This window comes from Halichoeres trimaculatus, unplaced genomic scaffold, assembly GCF_033239565.1.
Source record: "Halichoeres trimaculatus isolate MK-OKI-2021-1 unplaced genomic scaffold, fHalTri1.1 fHalTri1_scaffold_13, whole genome shotgun sequence".
Taxonomy (NCBI): Eukaryota; Metazoa; Chordata; class Actinopteri; order Labriformes; family Labridae; genus Halichoeres; species Halichoeres trimaculatus.
In genome coordinates, this window is record NW_027437191.1 from 35,115,766 (window position 1) to 35,135,972 (window position 20,207).

At 45.4% G+C, this 20,207-nt stretch overlaps 1 protein-coding gene across 1 annotated transcript; it reads right to left on the bottom strand.

Moving 5' to 3' along the window:
* Window positions 1–1,394: 1,394 nt before the first annotated feature.
* parp1 (poly (ADP-ribose) polymerase 1) lies at window positions 1,395–18,331 on the bottom strand. Its single transcript, XM_074685480.1, has 23 exons — window positions 18,022–18,331; window positions 17,097–17,259; window positions 15,212–15,327; window positions 14,912–15,126; window positions 14,405–14,495; window positions 11,457–11,573; window positions 11,178–11,354; window positions 10,919–11,081; window positions 10,698–10,838; window positions 10,382–10,621; window positions 10,227–10,292; window positions 10,015–10,147; window positions 9,745–9,940; window positions 9,533–9,661; window positions 6,138–6,221; window positions 5,940–6,062; window positions 5,735–5,863; window positions 5,562–5,660; window positions 5,269–5,421; window positions 5,040–5,167; window positions 4,887–4,948; window positions 4,671–4,785; window positions 1,395–2,094 (listed from the first exon to the last, which is right to left on the bottom strand). Exons 1-23 carry the CDS (start codon window positions 18,142–18,144, stop codon window positions 2,013–2,015), a joined length of 3,045 nt encoding a protein of 1,014 aa, XP_074541581.1. The 5' UTR covers window positions 18,145–18,331; the 3' UTR covers window positions 1,395–2,012.
* Between the last annotated feature and the right edge of the window lie 1,876 nt (window positions 18,332–20,207).

Sequence of the window (20,207 nt, forward strand, 5' to 3'; positions counted from 1 at the left end):
TGAAATATTATTGATATTTGCATGTTTATCTCCTTCCAACACAAAATTGTTGCTTAATTATAGATTTATAATTAACCGTTATAGTTAGTTAGTGAAGTTAATATGAAGTCCTGAAAATTTCTGTTCATTTCTGAAGATTCTTGTTGAAACATGCAACATTAGTTTGAAGTAATTTGATGAAATGTTTCCTTATTCCTTGATTTTATACTTTTTTTTCTTAAAATAAAGGCTGTTGTTTTATTTATAGTATCTTCAATGTTAGTGGGGGTAGGACATGAAAAGCTTTTGCTTCTTCCTTCTCCTTTTCAGACATACTGAATGCTTTATTTAGTATTTATGAGCACTTGTGGTATGATGGACCCTTAAATTGACTGTTTTTTTATTTTTAACTGTTTTCTTTGTCCAAAATAAACTGAACTGAAACTCCAACTGGCTCTGTTTTAAACTGTTGCTAGTGAAAATCTTACTTAATGATTATGTATCTAGGCGCTACCCAAGTAGCTGCCTGTTGCAGCAGCTCTCTAGTCTTTGTCCGTTTCTTGTAATTTTTTCGTCTCTTTTCGTCATCTTTGTATTTGGAGTGGATCATCACTTTGTATGGTTCATTGTCGGTCACCAAACCTTTTTGTGGCTTCGGCGGTATTTTTTACTACTTTTCTCTTGTGTTTGTCTGGAGATCCTCCATGTAACCATGGCTGCATTGTTTACATGCGAAATTAGCTGTTAGCAGGCTGTAGCATGTCAATGCTAACTAGTGTAGGGCTTGATGATTTCCCTCGAGCTGAGGAGGAGGAGGTGAGGACGACGTGCTGGTTCTCGGATGTGAGCTGGGAGATGACAACGTGGACCTGTCCTTCCATCCATCCTTGTTGGGAACGTGGGATCCAGCCCCGGGGGATGGACGAGCTAGCTGTGCTAACCCAGCGGCATCGTGCTGTTCACGGACGTGGCTGACGGAGCTGACATCGGACGCCGCGACACATCGGAGGAGCTTCGCCTGCTGTGAGCAGACAGGATCCAGGAGACAGAGACTGAACAGACTGCTGGGGAGGCTCAGTCCTGGACCCTGTGGAGGTGGAGACTGGCTGGGCTGGAGAGTGGTGGCTGGAGAGTGGTGGACGAGTGGTGGACGGGAAGTCGTCATCTAATTTCTTATGGACATTTTTGCACTTTCTATACTCTTTCTTACTTTTGTTTTCTTAAATGCTGCGGTGACTCCTGAATTTCCCCTCGGGGATAAATAAAGTATTTTCTATTCTATTCTATACTATTCTATTCTATGTGACGACCCATGAACCCTGTGTCCGGACTAATAAACAGACATTTCTAAATCATAAAAACTGGATCCATCGTGTGTTAGAGGAAAAAAGTGAAATAATCCCTACAGCTCGGGGTTTTGAGAACATGTGGTTTATTTTGAGGTTAAGGGGAGTGGACACTGGGGAAAGGTTTAACACAGCGCGGCAGTTCGTCTTTCACAGATCACTGACAAACATCATCTTTCCAACCGTCAGTGAGGGAGACCGACTGAGCAACAGACCAAACAAATATATACACGTCAGAGCTGGAACAGTAGCTTCAAACCTCAGTCTACGCAATCCTGGTCTTAGAGTCTGTCAGAAACCCTGAAACACAAATACTGCTCCGTGTGTGTGTGTGTGTGTGTGTGTGTGTGTGTGTGTGTGTGTGTGTGTGTGTGTGTGTGTCCTACATCGTTCCTAAAAATGAAGATGATCAGGCTGAAACCGCTAAACTTCCTGATGTTTATCACTAAACCAAACTCGTCCTACGTGTCTGCTCCAGGCTGCCGTACCGCGCTCGTCACATGATCAGCTCTGGAGCAGGTACTGGAGTAACTAAAGCTGCAGCTAGCTAACTGGGTGAAGAAGCAATAAAGTGACTGAAGATTTCCGTTAACCGTGGTAACGCGTGGTTCAGCGGCGCCGGTCCAGGTGGTGGGAGGGACTCAGGTCTTTGTGTTCAGAGAGGATCGCTCAGGACCCGCCCCCTCCTCACCACAGGGACGTCTGGTAGTTAAACTTGATCTTCAGGAGATACTTCAGGTTGATCTGGGCCACGTCGTACACGATGTATCTGAAGGAGGAGGCGTTCAGGAAAACACGCCACGTACGGTTCACACAGCAAACAGCAGGAGGACAACAGCTGGAGAGGCATGATGGGAGTAGAGCTGCACGATGTACCGATACTGAGAGAGTACCCAGAGCCTGTACACAATACCACGTGTTGTAAGTATCGATACTCCAAGGCATTTTTTTAGTCTGAATCAGACATTTTAACTCAGGCACCCTGTGAGTCTGCAGCCACCGAGCTGGGTCCTCTCTCCTCTCTGAGGAGTGGGTGGAGACTGGCTCTCTTTCCAAAGTGTGTGTGTTGTTGTGAAGTGAGACAGTGAGCCAGTATCAGCTTCATGTGTCAAAACTTGGCTGTTTTCAGTTCGACAAAGTTGTTAACGTGCATCTTAATTATCCGATCACGTGCTGACTAGCTCACAGTTTGATTTCTTAAGCTGCAAACGTACAGACGGAGTTACAGACATGGCTCCAAGTTCCAGCGCTCCTGTGAACCAGCCGCAGCTTGTCTTAAAAGCCGGTGCACAGAGCGAATTTTGGCATACTCTGTTCGCGAAGCTGACAGTCGAGGCGGCTTCATAAGCTAATGCACGTTTCACAGCCCGTCTGTAAAGCTTACTACTAGGGCTGTCATTTTAACATGTTAATTAGATTAATTAATTACACCGCAAATTAACGCGTCATAAAAATTAACGCAGATTAATCTGGATCCAAACCCGCGAGGCGTTCAAAGACGCACTTATTTTCAAATGTCTTGCATTTACAAACCGTTTGTTCTACTTGGAAAAAGCAGTGTTCTTGTCAGATTTTCAAATTTCCGACGGTCCCTGAATGTATCACACGTGACGTCAGCAACATGCTTTAAACGGGGGGGAAGCGAGAGTGATTCTTGTGAGACTGCTGTCCACATCTTGTTGATTCACACGTCCTTTTTGAAAAACTGCAGAAAATCAACCCTTTGCTCAATTCTGTAAAAAACAGATAATTCTTCACTCTTTACTGCATCAAACAAGCCCTGAATGATCGATATTTGTCCTGTAGTTAAATCTAAAGAATTCTTTGAAAATTTGCTTCCATTCTGATTTTGTAAAGATAGAACCATAACACTTTTTTCATGTGTTCCTTATGCCTCAGGGTACCTAAAAATGTGTTGTATATATTCCCACCTTATTTTAAAATGTATTTTAATGTCTTTTAATGTAATTTAATGTCCTGGAATTCAAATTCTTTATTTTGGGACCTAAAGCAGATATGAGATTAAAATGCGATTAATTAGATGAATTAATTACATATCCTGTAATTAATTAGATTAATTTTTTAATCGCCTGACAGCACTAGTTACTACTGACACACACACAGAGGAAACACTACAAACATGATGAAGCACCTCACCGTTCAGCTTCCTCACCTCCTTAAAGAGCAAGAGTAACAGATTCAAATGACGTGCCCAAACACAAAAGTCAAACCACTGTCAGTTACTTTGTGACGAGAAAACTAGTTCACCAATGTTTGTATTTGATACGACAAATAATCAGCGTCATAAACATGAGCTGTGGAGCAGACTCAGCCCTGAGTCACTGAGCTGTGTGTTGACACAGTAGTTTTCTAACTTTAACGATGATAAAAACCTACAGGAGACACTAAAGTGTTGAATCCCTGAGAGAGCTGAAATAACACGGGTACATTTTTTTAGAGCATTCATGTTAAAAGTGTGTTATTCAGTGTCTCAACACACACAGTGTCTAAACTCCAGTATTTTACCTGCTCATTACCGTACAACAGTTAATATTTTCTGTTTTTTTATTTAGTTGAATTATTCTTGAGAATAAATGAGTTCAGGTTCCCTCCAGGAAATGATTCTGCATGTAATCTATAAAACTTTATGTGTGTGTGTGAAATATTAGCACAGTTTACAAATCTCCCTCAGCCACACAGACTCACTAACAGATGACAGGAAATCACCTGAGGCAGCCTTCTCTTCAAGCAGCTTATTCTGTCCATGTTCAAATGTTTTAGGTTTGCCATGGTTTGGATTAAGTATCAATATTGAATTTTTTTTAGGCAGGTATCGTATCGAATCATAATTTTGGTATCACACTAGACAGGAGCGCCTCCCCTCTCCAAAATATGTGTCCTACACACCTGAGAATAAAGTAATCACACACATTCGTGGCGCTAATGAAATCTCATCAAGTGTTTTTGTTTTATTTTCAGTAGAAAATGTCTATTTAGACTCAATCTGAGCCACATTCACCTGAGCAGAGCAGGAAAATGTCTGATTTGACCTTATTTTAAGACAAAATGAGCTCTGAATTACTGTAACAAGTAAAAAAAATCTGACATTATTCTAGTTTCAAGCAAATTTTTGAGTAAATTTCTCTTGTGACACATATCAAGTATAAAAAGACAAAATCACCTGATAAGGTTTCAGTTTCATCAGTGTAAATTCGGGCTGGATGTAACACGATGAAAACTCTGCAGAAGAATAAAACCAGAGCTAACGTGTGAAGGCAGGAGACATGAGGAGTCATGTGTAAAGTTATTAACTCCAGGAGCCAGATGGTCGGGGTGAAAGGATACTCGTTGTACAGCAGACTCGTGTCGTCGATGTTGGTGTGGGTTCCTTTCCCAAGAGGCACCTGAACCCCGTCTAAGGTGACCGTGGCGCTGGGATCAGGAGCGGTTCGGCCCAAACCTGTCAGAGAAACACACACACACACACACGGAGGTTTGAACAGGAGGAAGTTTGACACAAACACACGTGTGTTCGCGGCGCTCCGTCTCCTGGATCCTCACCCTTCACGCTGTGCTTGCCCTTGGGTAGTTTGGTGATGTGAGACGCTTTCTTCAGCTCATGCCTGAGAGACAAACACAGACACATCATCATCATCCTCACTCTAACAGAAGAGCAGCACGACGTGTTTTTAAAGAGCTCACAGCGTCACTCACATGTTACCCAGAGCCACCTCGGCCAGCAGGAGCAGACCCACCGGGTCTGACTGGGAGGTGTGGCAGTAGTTGGCGCTCTTGGACACCATGTCAGCGAAGTACACGCCTTTTCCAAACATGTAGCCGGTCTGCAGAGACAGAGGCAGAGCAGCAGCGTCATGAGGAGGCGCTCGGTCAGCTCCCACAGGCGCTGAGACGCAGCACCAGGAGGAGAGACGGTGAAACTCACCACAGGAGCCTCAGGAGGAGCGATGCGCAGACCCTGAGACAAGATGCCGGCGTAGTTGGTGGTGCGGGAGCCGTGCCACAGCAGCTGGCGGTTGTGCAGCTCCTCGAAGGGGCGGAAACGCTGGTGCTCTCCCTCTCTGACCACTTTGAAGACCTGAAAGGAGGAGAAGGAGGAGGAGGAGGAGGAGGAGGAGGAGGAGGAGGAGGAGGAGGAGGAGGAGGAGGAGGAGTCAGCGTTTCAGGGCGGACAAACGCAGCTCGGCGTGTTGGATTACAGCGCCTCCAAACACCTACCTCCTGCACTTCCAGCGTGTACGTGTTGTGCGTAGCGGCGTGGGTGTTCTTCACGTACTGCGTGATGATCTCGGCCTCGTGCGTGGATTTATCAACAACCTGTGAAAACGCAGACGCTGAGCACTTCACGTTAAAGAGGCGTTTATGATCTCAGATCACAGAAACAGACTCACCTCGATCTTGGTCCTGAGCTTCTCGTAGTTGATGTCGATGGGATCCCTCTCGTTGTCCTGGGCGCCACCCCTCAGCAGGCTGTACGCCACCTCGATGTCCAGCAGGTTGTCCAACATCTGGACTTTAGCCTGGACAGGCGGGACGGGACGCCATCAGACGGTTTATAAACTACAGACACTCAGCAGGGGGTGGGCGGGGCCTTACCTGGATGTAGTCCAGGTTGTTGAGCAGCGGAGGTTTCTTCATCCCAAAGTCGTGGGGGATCAGGGTGTAGAAGCGGTTGGACAGATCCAGGACCTGGGACTCGGGCAGACCGTCGGACACAGCCTGAGAGAAACGGTCCAGTTACTCCTCAGTGGGTAAAAACAGAGAGTTCAGAGACCCTGAGGGTCAGAGACCCACCTGCTGGACTTCAGTGAGGAGGGCGTAGGCGCTCTGGATCTGCCTCTTACTCAGCTTCCCCAGGGGCATCTTCTGCAGGTCGATCTGAGGACAGAGGAGGGACACGCTCAGGACCTGAGAGACTCTGATTCATCAACATTAAGATGGACACACACGTGTTTCTGAGCTGGTTTAAGATGCTGCTCCTTTGGTCTCTGATGGTGTGACTCACCTCCACCCTGGGATGACGGAGGATTATGACCACACCAACAGATGACCAGCGGCGCCTCAGGGCTGTTTCAACTTAGACTTTTAGATTCTGTGAGATGTTTTAATCTCAACACTGCAGCGATAACAGATCAGTACAGGCTCTTTTCTTTGATAATAGGCACATGTTGCTGTAACACGCCCCTCTGTTGGCGACACTGTCGATTGATTGGCACTTTTTCTTAAAGTGTTGTATTTACTTTTCTTCTGTTTTGCAATATCCCTTTTTAATGTGTGAAGGAGCCTGTCAAAGATGAATTTCTGTCACTTGTGACGGACAATAAAGTTTCTATCTATCTATAACATCCCTTAAACAGGACAATCAGTGAGAATAAAGTCATAATTTCAGGAGAATACATCTGGAATAAAGTCATAATTAAGAAGAAAGGTCATACTTTAGCCTGTATTAAGTAATCATTTTATGAGAATAAAGTCAGGAGTTGATAAGCGTTAAGTTAAGACTTTACAAATATTTACGGCAGCGTTTCAGAAAAATCCCGCTCTAGAGACCGTTTTCAAAAGTTTGTGTTTTAGGTCGGCTGAAACGCTGTTTCCGTGTAAACGCAAGGCTGAAACGCAACAAAACTTTTGCGTTTCAGCCTAAAACTGTTGTCGTGTAAACGGCCCCTTAAACCTCTGACACTAAAGGATCAAAGTGAGTTTGAGATTAAGGTGGAAAATTACACAATTAACTGATTTTATTGAATTAGAGTCATAAATTTATGGCACAAACAGTGATATATTAACATGATAAATTCAATAAATTTACAAAATAAAGTCAGAGTTCTTGACAAAGTTATGATTTTATAAGAAACTAGTTAATGAATCAAATACATACACCTAGGGATGGGAAACTTTCACATTTGAATAGTATCAGTACACAAAAGTACCACTTTTTGTTACTTTTGTGTCTTTATGTGGTGATAAATATTAATTTGTTTAATAATAAAATATCAAAGTTTCTCAGTTTAATATTTTTATTTCTCAATATAACCTTGTAATGCTGTGTTCATGTCCAGTAGGAAAATCTCCTACTCTTCCTCTCCCTCACAGTCACACAGATGCGATCAGGTACCAAAACATGGTACCCTAACTCGTTTGATCTCATGTGACTCAGTACTGGGTCTAACTCAGTACCCATCCCGAATTTCAGGCTGTAATTAATCTGTTTGCAGATTAATATATTGAGGGACATTAAACTTTATGATTTTTTACTTTGTTTTTGTACAATAAGACTTAATATCTGTGACCTCATTCATGTAGGGTTATGTATTCATTGGCTAGGCGCTACCCAAGTAGCTGCCTGTTGCAGCAGCTCTCTCTTCTTTGTCCGTTTCTTGTAATTTCTTCGTCTCTTTTTCGTCATCTTTGTATTTGGAGTGGATCATCACTTTGTATGGTTCATTGTCGGTCACGGACACCAAGCTTTTTGTGGCTTCGGCGGTATTTTTTACAACTTTTCTCCTGTGTTTGTCTGGAGATCCTACATGTAACCATGGCTGCATTGTTTACATGCGAAATTAGCTGTTAGCAGCCTGTAGCATGTCAATGCTAACTAGTGTAGGGCTTGATGGTTTCCCTCGAGCTGAGGAGGAGGAGGTGAGGACGACGTGCTGGTTCTCGGATGTGAGCTGGGAGGTGACGACGTGGACCTGTCCTTCCATCCATCGTTGTTGGGAACGTGGGATCCAGCTCCTGGGGATGGACGAACTAGCTCTGCTAACCCAACGGCATCGTGCTGTTCCAGGCGTGGCTGATGGAGCTGACATCGGACGCCGCGACACATCAGAGGAGCTTCGCCTGCTGTGAGCAGACAGGATCCAGGAGACAGAGACTGAACAGACTGCTGGGGAGGCTCAGTCCTGGACCCTGTGGAGGTGGAGACTGGCTGGGCTGGAGAGTGGTGGACGAGTGGTGGACGGGATGTCGTCATCTAATTTCTAATGGACATTTTTGCACTTTCTATATTCTTTCTTACTTTTGTTTTCTTAAATGCTGCGGTGACTCCTGAATTTCCCCTCGGGGATAAATAAAGTATTTTCTATTCTATTCTATTCTATTCTATTCTATTCTATGTAAATGTACGGTAATAGATAATTCTCACATAAAGGGCAGCTGTTTGAGTTTTCCCATCATGCTCAGCACCTGAAGTGTGTATGAAAACAGACACGTTTTAAAATTTGAGATGATACAGTTATTGTGAGTCTGTTGCTCGATGTGGAAACAAGCCACGGTCCAGACCTGCAGGATGTTAGCAGTTGGTGTGATCAGTCCTTTTTGGTGATTAACACATCCAAGACACAGGACATGTTATTGATTTTGGAGCCCAGGCACCAAACCATAATCCCACAGTTATCAAAGAGCAACCTGTGGAAGGTGAGGGAAGTTACAAACACCTCAGGACTGTTACTGACTGAAAACTGTCCTTTAAACAGAGCAGTGAAGCTGTGTGTAAGAAGGGACATCAGCGTTTGTTTCACCTTCAGTGATTGGTCTGTTTTAATGTTGATAAGACCGTGCTTGTTCTCTTTTATCGAGCCTTTATAGAGTCTGTTTTATCTTCTGCACTGGTGTCCTGGTTTGCCCGTCTGACTCTCCAGGACAAAAACGCTTGTTCCAGCAGCTATAACAAAGCTCGACAGCGAGGTCAAAAAAAGATGAGGGAGTCTGATTGAACCTTCAGATCTGGAGAGATTTAATGTGACTTCAGGCTCTTAACGACTGATATTTTTTATATTGTATTTGATTGTTGTGTTGTTGTTTATCTGTGTGTCTTGTCTGAACTGCTGAGATCCTGCCTGCAAACCAAATTTACCTCAAGGTATAAATAAAGAAACCTTTGACCTTTGAAGTCAGTGAGTTTAGTTTTTAGCTCAACGATGCTCCAGGATGAAGTTTCTCCAGAGACGTTATTCAGGGAGGAACATTCACGTTTGGTGGAGAGCTCAGGTTTTTAAAGTCCCAGCTCCTCAGATCAAACAGCTTTAGACCATGAGGAGAAGAGTTTGTTATTTCTACATTAAACAGGTTAGAAAGGAAGCTCAGACTCCTTCCTCATCTCCTCCTCCTCCTCCTCCTCAGCTGCTCTGACGCTAACGGACGCTATAGACTGTGATCGTCAAACAGCCAATCCTACAGGTGTGGCTCACCTCAAACTCCACCATGGCCTTCTTCATGCTCTCCACATCAAAGATGGTCTTGATCAGCTCCTGGACCGGTTTGGCTAACTTGGACTTGGTGCCGGCGGTGGCGGTCAGCCTCTTCACCGCCTCCTCGTCCTGCAGTGAAGGAGAGAAAAGGCTGTAACCATGGAGGAGGAGCACAGGTGGAGGGTCACCTGCTCCTGTCCCCGGGCTCGTACCTGTCCGTAGTCGATCTCCAGGGGGTAGAACTTGTTGGGATACTTGGTGAAGTTGCTGGTTCCCCACTCGTTGCCCGTCTTCTCCTTGTAGACGCTCAGGAAGTTGTCCAGAGCCGAGTTCTTGTCGTGAAACTTGTCCAGCTTGTTTCCCCCGATGGTGGTCCCCACTCTGCCCCAGGACCTGAACACCCAGTACCTGCACAGAGCGCCACGCCGTCAGACTCTAACCGCCCTACGCCGCAGAGCGCCGTGATTCTGTGAGACACCAACCGTTTCTGGACGTCGTCCTCCAGCAGCTGCAGCTTGTAGTAGGAGTTGGTTCCTCTGACGATGTCCACCAGGCCCAGGGTGGCGCTGTACATCTTCCCGCCCTGCTCCAGGACGTGGGCGCTGTTCTCCAGACCTGAGGAGGGCGCACATGAGGGTTAGGGGGCGGGGACTGAAGGTGCAGAGGGTTTTCAGAGAGCAGGGCTCTGACCTACCTGAGTCAGGATCCACAGCAGCTCCACCCTTCACCGTCAGCTTCATCTTCTTGCTCTTTCCTCCGTCTGTGAACGCGGAGACGCAGTGACGCTCGGTTAAACACGATGACGATAATCTGTGGAGATTAAAATCTGTATAATCTCAGATCTCTCACCCTCCTCCTCCTTCACTCTGCCCGTGCTCTTCGCCGCCAGCGCTCCAGACTTGGACGCCACAGCTGGAGCTGGAGCCTCCACCTTGACCTCGGCGCCCCAGGGGGAGATGGCGTGCAGGGAGACCAGCGCCTGGAGGCCTTTACCCGACGACTTGATGTCAGCGAGGAAGTCCTCAGAGACCACCCGCACGCCGGCGTCCCTGGCCTCCTCCATCTTCTTGCCCATCTTCTCCACCTCCTCTGCAGGAGGCGACGCCACAGTGAGGAAACATGCAGACAGGAGGAGCTCTCAGAGAGGATCTGATTGGTTACTCACTCTTGGTGCTGAGGCACAGAGACGCCTTATTGGCTGAGCCCGTGATCTTCCCTCCCAGCTCCTCCACGGCCGCCTTCAGCTCGTCTTTGTTCTTGGTCAGCTTCCCCACGGTGAAGAGCTTCATCCCTGTGAGCGGTTTGTCTGCGGGCGGAGACACGGACGTTACACTGGAAACCAACTCTCAGATCTTCCTGTGAGCGCTGTGTGCTCCTCCCACTGACCTGCAGGCGCCCCCTCTGGCAGACGCTCCGTCGGCGCCCTGGACGCACTCGCCAGGGGCTCGGCTTTGACCGCTGTGGGGGGTTTGGTGGGGCTGACCTTGGGGTAAACTCTGTCCTGTCTCTTAAACTTGAATTTTTTCAGGAAAGGAAGTTCGTGGAACTCCTGGAAGTTTGATAACACAGAAACAAATCAGCGCTGCAGTCGGTCAGCGTACAGAGACAGACGGAGACGACGCAGCCCTGACAGGAGGAGACAAACCTTGGGGATGACCCAGTCTCTGCGTAGAGGCGTGGCGGTTTTGAAAACACACTTGGTCCACGCTGAGATGTCCCCTGTGCAGTAGTAAGAGTCTCCTTTAAACACCAGCTGACCTCCACACTCCTTACAGGCCTCCAGGGCTCCGAACGCCATGCCGTCAGCCAGGGAGTCCAAGACCTGCAGGTCCAACACACACACACACACACACACACACACACACATCAGGACTCACACACACAGCACAGAGTGTGTGACGGTGACTCAGCGTGCAGCTCTTACGTTGGACTCTCCTGAAGGAACCTCCTGACTGTTGGCGATCAGCAGCTCCTTCATGTCGTTGACTGAACAAAACTTCTTCAGTTTGTCTTTGAGTCCCCAGATCAGCTGGCTCTGGTTCTGGAGGAGCAGAGAGAGGAGCAGAGAGAGGAGCAGAGAGAGAGGAGCAGAGAGAGGAGCAGAGAGAGAGGAGCAGAGAGAGGAGCAGAGAGAGGAGCAGAGAGAGGAGCAGAGAGAGGAGCAGAGAGAGGAGCAGAGAGAGAGGAGCAGAGAGAGAGGAGCAGAGAGAGGAGCAGAGAGAGAGGAGCAGAGAGAGAGGAGCAGAGAGAGGAGCAGAGAGAGGAGCAGAGAGAGAGGAGCAGAGAGAGAGGAGCAGAGAGAGGAGCAGAGAGAGAGGAGCAGAGAGAGGAGCAGAGAGAGGAGCAGAGAGAGGAGCAGAGAGAGAGGAGCAGAGAGAGAGAGGAGCAGAGAGAGGAGCAGAGAGAGAGGAGCAGAGAGAGAGGAGCAGAGAGAGAGAGGAGCAGAGAGAGGAGCAGAGAGAGAGGAGCAGAGAGAGGAGCAGAGAGAGGAGCAGAGAGAGGAGCAGAGAGAGGAGCAGAGAGAGAGGAGCAGAGAGAGAGGAGCAGAGAGAGGAGCAGAGAGAGGAGCAGAGAGAGAGGAGCAGAGAGAGAGAGAGAAGCACAGACAGAGGAGCAGAGAGAGAGGAGCAGAGAGAGAGGAGCAGAGAGAGGAGCAGAGAGAGAGGAGCAGAGAGAGGAGCAGAGAGAGAGGAGCAGAGAGAGAGGAGCAGAGAGAGGAGCAGAGAGAGGAGCAGAGAGAGAGGAGCAGAGAGAGGAGCAGAGAGAGGAGCAGAGAGAGGAGCAGAGAGAGGAGCAGAGAGAGAGGAGCAGAGAGAGGAGCAGAGAGAGAGGAGCAGAGAGAGAGGAGCACAGAGAGAGGAGCAGAGAGAGAGGAGCAGGGAGAGGAGCAGAGAGAGGAGCAGAGAGAGGAGCAGAGAGAGAGGAGCAGAGAGAGGAGCAGAGAGAGGAGCAGAGAGAGGAGCAGAGAGAGGAGCAGAGAGAGAGGAGCAGAGAGAGAGAGAGAAGCACAGACAGAGGAGCAGAGAGAGAGGAGCAGAGAGAGAGGAGCAGAGAGAGGAGCAGAGAGAGAGGAGCAGAGAGAGGAGCAGAGAGAGAGGAGCAGAGAGAGAGGAGCAGAGAGAGGAGCAGAGAGAGAGGAGCAGAGAGAGGAGCAGAGAGAGAGGAGCAGAGAGAGGAGCAGAGAGAGAGGAGCAGAGAGAGAGGAGCACAGAGAGAGGAGCAGAGAGAGAGGAGCAGGGAGAGGAGCAGAGAGAGGAGCAGAGAGAGGAGCAGAGAGAGAGGAGCAGAGAGAGGAGCAGAGAGAGGAGCAGAGAGAGGAGCAGAGAGAGGAGCACAGAGAGGAGCAGAGAGAGGAGCAACCTGTTACAGAAACGTGTCCCAAACACAGAGAAACACTGACTCTGAGCTCATTGGCTGACAGTCATTCTCCTGCCTGTTGCAGCAGCTCTCTCTTCTTTGTCTGTTTCATGTCATTTTTTTTGTCTCTTTTCCGTCATCTCTGTATTTGGAGTGGATCATCACTTTGTATGGTTCATTTGTCGGTCCTGGACACCAAACTTTTTGTGTCTTCAGTGATATTTTTACTACTTTTTCTCCTGTGTTTGTCTGGAGATCCTACATGTAACCATGGCTGCATTGTTTACATGTGAACTCAGCTGTTAGCAGCCTGTAGCATGTCAATGCTAACTGGTGCTAGGCCAGATGTTTCCCCACAAAGTGAAGAGAAGGAGGTGAGGACGACGTGCTGGTTCTCAGGTGTGAGCTAAGAAGTGACGACATGGACCTGTCCTTCCATCCATCGTTATTGGGAACGTAAGATCTATCTCCAATAAGATGGACGAGCTAGCTGTGCTAACCCAGCAACAGAGGGAATACCAGAGGGCAGAGTAGCATCATGCTAGGATACAGGATCCAGGAGACAGAGACTGAACAGACTGCTGAAGAAGCTCAGTCCTGGACCCTGTGGAGGTGGAGGCTGGCTGACTGGACAATGATGGACAAGCTGTCAGCATCTATTTTCTTATGGAGCTTTTTACACTTTCTATACACTTTCTGACTTTGGTTTTCTTGATTGCTGCTGTGACTTCAATTTTGTTTTACTTGTTAAAATGACAATAAAGTTCTAGTCTATTCTATTCTATCTTCACAATCTTCAACAAACCAAATAATCTTGTTTTCTCTGACTGTGTAAACACCAAAACTACCTCAGAAAGAGTGGACTCTCCTCTTCCATGTCTTTTTTCCTGTTTTTTCTCTCGATGGCGTCGCTCTTTCTCTCTGAACTACTTTAACACATCCTCAGTTGGAGCGTGAGCTGCCTCAACTTTGCTGACTGTCAGCGTCTCTCTGTGTCTCTGTCATCTCTCATCTTCTCCTCATATCCATACTGAGCTCTCATCCAAAGAGAGCACCGCTCTCACCCACAGTAGTTTACGAGCAGGATTTTCATTGACAAGCTCCCCCAGACCACACCTCCCCCACTGAAAAACATAATTGACTTCTCTAGACCAGGGGCTCTCAAACTTTTTCAGACCAAGGATCCCCTCGTTATCGTAACAATGATTAGCTTAATATTAATCCTACATTATAATGTACTATGTAGTATGTTGTAACACTAGTATTAGGCTACAGTTATACTTTCCAATTATTTTATTTTATATTCACAATTAAACTCACAATCGTGGTCCAATTGTTGTCAAAACATGCTGGGTAAAACACACTTCATTGCCCTAATGTTTGGTTAAAAGATGATAAACTGCCTTCTTGGGTGGTAAAAATGCAGATTCCTGTGCCTTTTGTTTTTCACTGCACCAAGGTGTTTGACGTTTGGATGTTTTTTGCTTTTTTTGAGTTAAAAAGAAACAAACAAACCTTGAGCTGCTCCTCCAGCTTCTCCTTCTCATCGTCCTCCTCTTTCTTCAGTTTCTTTGACGCTCCATCCACCTCGTCAGCTTTACGCTTCCTGGAAGAGCAGACACGAGTTCAGAGTTTATTTCCACCTCAAACTTTTGTTGGTTCATTTTTCTGTCGGGGTTAAAACCTGAGAGAGGACAAACACTCTGCAAATGAGACCACGAGGGAGACTGGGAGAGATCTGCTGTGTTCATTAGGTGAGTTCATTAAGGCCCCATCACACGCACACACACACACACACACACACACAGACACACACACACACACACACACACACACACACACACACACACACACGTCTGAACACGTCAGGTATCTCTGTCATCATCCTCTCCATGAGCCTCAGGGCGGAGCTCGTGTTTCTCTGTGACCCTGAGCGCTGATTGGCTCTTTCCTTCTGTTGACAAACATCGAGCAGGAAACAGGAAGTAGTAAACAGACCCATCCAGCACTTCCTCCTCTCACCCTTCAGTTTTGACGGCAGGAAGTCTCTTCTTCAGCTCCTCCTTGTCCTCCGCCCTCAGCGCGTTGAAGCCCTTCAGCTGGGCGCCGCTGTACTCGGGCTTGAAGACCAGCTCTTCCCTGCGGCTGACGAAGCACGCCGTGTGGTACCAGCGGTCGATCAGACCCAGCTGAGGCTTCTCAGGGTCCACGGTTTTCTTAGAGACCCGGATCTGGTCCTGAGGGGAACAGCAGAGGACGGGCGTCAGTGACAGGATCAAACACGTGATAAACACAGCTCCCAGTTTCCTGTCGGCTGCTGACCTTTTCTATTTTCTGCTCGCAGCCTTTGCACGTGCTGCGGTTGGATTTGGCGTATTCGACGGCGAAGTCGTTCAGCGTCTTCTCTCCTGTAGATCCACCTTTCTGCTCCCCCTTTCCTAAAAACAGTCAGAGAGGTTTTACTAAAAGGAGACAAGACCACAAAGATCATAAATACATGTTCAGAGATTTTACAATCGGAATTCTTTTTTATTTTTTTATCTTTTTATTGACATATTATACTTAATATGAGCCACGTTTCCTGAAAAAAGAATAGAAAAAATGTTTGATTTTAAACCATAACAAGAGAAAAATTACCCCTAAGTTGTTTGTAAAGAGTTCAAAAAAATCAGAACCTGAGGAAAAAATGTGCCCGTTTAATCTTCTCGTTCTAAGACATTTTTCTGATTTCAAGAAATTTGATCATCAAAGTTTTCAGGCATCATTTTTCCTTTGATATCTTGAAATAAGAAAATGAGTTTTTTTTAATCTCAAAGAGAGCAACCTGGTTAAACAAAGGTTAAATAAATAAAATGAACAAAAATAAGACATTTTCCAGAAGTTGTCTGGTGATGAGGCTTAAATAGAATAGAATAGAATAGAATAGAATAGAAAATTTTGTATTGATCCCCCATGAGGAAAAATTTCTTGTCACAGCAGCTCACAGAAAAGTGCAATAAATGTAATAATAGCAATAAAATAGAACAATAAGAATATGAAATTAGAAATTTAAAGAAATATAGAAAAGTAGAAAATATTACTTTTATACACAAGATTCTGATGTTAGTTCTAGTTACACAATCTGATAATCAAGCATGTGTATAGTTCTCTGTTGTCTTTCCATGAAACTGGGTTCATCAAATTAATAATTTTTACGCTCTGCTTGTGAAAGACGCCTGGTGCTCCCAGCCCAGCCCGGCTCCAAATCTCTAGCCAGACTCTTCTCCTCTGTTGTTCCCAGATGGTGAATGAATTCCCTAACTCTATATGATCCACAGAGTCCCTTTCTACTTTAAGAGATGTCTGAAGACTCATCTGTTCAGGGAACACTTAGACCTTAATCTGCTCCTCTTTGTCCTCAGGGGGGGAATGATCCTGAAGGTCTAAAGCTGCGTTTCCACCAAGCAGTGCGGGTCAGTTCAGTACGGTTTGGGACGGTTAAGCCTGATCCTGTTTGTGTTTCCACAGAAAACTGTGCCCTCTTGTGGTAGGCGGCGTGTAAGCCGGATGCCGGAAGCTGCAGCTGTTAAACAATAGCGTGACGCCATAGCAGTTTACCTCGCCGGCTCGTCTCGGTTTTTAGGGATCTGTCCCGGGATAAACCAGTGGAAACGCCGCAAAATTTGCGCCGTACTGAGACGAACCAACGCGGCTTAAGACTCAGCTCTTGTGATTTTTTAGCACGACTACTGAATGTTGTTCAAGTTTGAAGTATACTGTTGCAGCAATTAGTGGTGGTTTGTCAGCTTGTTGATTATTGTACCCCCCCCCCCCCCCCCCCCCGCAAAAAAAAAAAAAAAAAAAAAAAAAAACTTGCACTTAATATCAGCACCCGCAGTCGAATAAGTTGTAGCACTGTTGTTGCACTAACTCAGTCTTCCTTCTGTCTAAATTCTTGCTTGTGTTGTACGTCGCTTTGGACAAAAGCGTCTGCTAAATGAAACTGTAAAGTGTTAATTTTTATGTTGATCTATCACCTTTCCAATAATTATTTTTCAAGTCACTGAATTGAAGTCCTTAATCCATTTATGTGTACGGTAAAAAAGTAAGTGAACTCTGACAGTAGAAATGTCTAAAAATGAAAAATAAAAGTAGTTTATCACACTGACGAGAGAAGAAATACTGTTTCCTCTGATTAGTGAGGAAACATGAAATGCTGAGCTCTCACCTCCTGTCGCTCCTCCACTCTCGATGGCCTTCTGCACCTTCTCCTGGTCCTTCCAGCGGAGGTCAGAGTACCCGGCGATGTCTGAGGTGGACTGAGCTGCTGCTCGCTGCCAGAAGCAGGAGAAGTGGTGCCAGTGGGGGACCTTCCCGTCGAACATGGGGGACTGATGACAACAACAACAACAGAAAAACACAGTCAAGATACCACCAAATAATCTCCAAATCTTCCCTTTCATATGATTTCTGAAGATTAATTGATCAGAAAGCTGATTGAGGAGTCCATGCAGGCCTGATGCTTGTCTGGACACAGCTCTCACTCACTCAGACCACAGTAATCTGTTCAATCTGGATTCATTTCACATGGCTGGTATAAAAACAAAGCTCATCAAGACATTACCCTGTGTTAAAACTTCATAATAAGCCCTGCCTGGATCAGTGTGACCCAGTACCGCAGACTGGCTCAGACCCACAGACCTGTGAAGGGATGAAAACCCAGAGGCAGCTCCTCAAACCCAGAGAGGGAACAGGCTGAGACCAGTCCAGCCTCTTAGTGAGTTAATGCTGAGCAGAGCAGACACCACTGAGCCACAGCTAGCTCTGCTGTGTCTGTTTATACACGCTGAAATAACGGTTCATATCAGAGCTTTAGCTCCATGAAGGATTAAAGTGTTTCACTGTGACTCAGATAAACATAAAGGGATCATTAATGAATGAAAGCGGCTCTTTGTGAAGGAGGACATGTCTGCTATTTAAATGCTAACGAGGGCCTCAGACAATAGAAGAAAAACCGCCTGATAATCAAGCTAACCATCCCCTGGCTGATCAACACTCTGAGTATCTGCAGGAGAAAGCCTCACAGCCCATCACACAGGGCACTTTATCTTTGTTCAGCCCGCAGCAGGTTAGTGGAGGCGCCGCTGTGTTACCTGCACCATGATGGCCATCCTCAGCGAGTCTTTGGCGATGTTTTCTTTACATTTCTTACACGAAGCGCGGCCGCTCTTGGCGTACTCCGCTTTGTAGAGCTTCTCCTCCTGAGAGTCCGCCATGGTTCCTCGGTAACGGCGCTAAAACGTGGAGAATCGACAGTTGGGCGAACTTTCTGGATGAAGAGGAGCCACAACAATCAGAGCTCACGAGCTGGGAGGGAGAGCGATGCCCGCGTGCCTGCACGGCGGCACAGAGAGGCGGCAGCACGGAGAGCTCTCACTCCGTCACTGTTTCCTGGGACGAAAACCTCAACACACGCGCGTTCAAAGTTCTCACCATAACGATTACTGAGCATTAAGAGATAATAATTATTTTAGATTCGTAATTAATTGGACATGACCCCAAAGATTTGAGATCAAACTCAGTCTCATAATAAAAAAATATGCCATTTGGGTCGTTGATTTTTTCCAAATAGAATCAGCCTAAAACTACGACGGCGTATTAGGGCCAAATTTGTGACTTTATTAACTCGCAAATTTACTGGTTTATTAAGTCGTAAATTTTCCACTTAATGAACTTGCAATTTTCTTTGAGTTTCCAAAGTCGTAAATTTGCAACTTTAGAAACTCGAAAATTTTGAGTTTTTTTCTTGATTTTTTTTTTTTTTTAATTATTATTATTTCTTTAGTGGCCCTAATACGCCATAGTATAAAACAGCCTAATAACAACCAATGTTATAATAGTTTTGGATTTGTCATTATAGTTTAGTTTTAGTTAGTTTTGACATTTTTTTTCCATTACAGTTTAGTTTTATTTAGTTTTAGAGCGGGCGTTCTAGTTTTTATTTAGTTTTGATTTTTGCAACAAGGCTTAGTTTCAGTTTAGTTTTAGTTTAGTTTTAGTTTAGTTTGAGTTTAGTTTGAGTTTTTCATACCTTATTAACCAGGTGCAGGATTAAAAAAGGTCAGAGTAAATATTTTGTGATTCTGTTTCTTTTCAGTCCAACATAGAGCTCACTGCTCAGTCAATGCTGATACTGAACTGTTGGCTGCTGCCTTAAACACAAGAAAATAATAAAAAACTTAATATAGAAATACAAACATAAATTATATAAATAAATTGTTAACATAAACTGCGTAAAAATAATATAAACATAAATTATATAAAACAATATAATATGAGCTTTAATAATTAGAAACTTGGACTCTGTAACAATAAAGTCAGACTCAGATGTAAAAACAACAAAAACATCTGCATGCACCTGAGTTTTGCACTGCAACCAAATCACTATATATGAAAATAGTTTTAATATTTTATTACCAAAGAGCACTGAACGATGCTGTTTAGAGAATATTAATCATTGAAATATGACACTGAAAGAGTCCTGACGTCGAAGCAAACAACACTCAAAAATCTAAATGAGCCATAGGAAAATGAGAGAGTACATTTGAGGAATGGTGGATTTATGCAGTGGTTTCTAAAGCGTATTAAAAACACGACGGAGTGATTCAACATCATTAATAGACGATTGATAATCAGCCCTGGAATACCCGCGCGACTAGCAGTCAGAACAAGTGGATTGAAGAGAAATCGAGCAGACTTGAAACCTATGGTAGAAACCATTACAGTCTATGATTGAAAGAGAAAAATGACAGATTTTTGTGAAACTGTATTATTATCATTTCAATTGTAATTAATTCTTAAAGAAAGGTTAAAATCGAGACAGAAACTATGATAAAAAAGCACTGTACTGTCTGTCCTGATATCAGTTTTTCATTAAACCCATGCTGTTTTAATAAGGAAATTCTGTTTTCCCTGTCCCTCCATAAAACATCCAAACAAAAGACATGAATCAATATTTGGTCATGTTGGGGCATGCTCATTTTCTCCATCACATCATAAGGAAACCCCCCTCTCACACCCTGAATCTGGGTTGTTACCCCTTCACTCAGCTGTCATGGACTGGACGGTTTTGCTGACTTTAGCTGCTGAAGCTGATCTGGGTTGGCACAAAGACAGTTTCCACTCTGAGTGTTAAAAAAACACAATAAATGATGCAGCAAAAACCAGTCCAGTCAGTCTACGTGCTGCGGTTGCTACTGGAAACCAATCTAATCTGTCATGTTGACTTTTCCAACTCTTAATTTCCTGAAACAGTCAGCAAAGTAAATTAATCTCATTA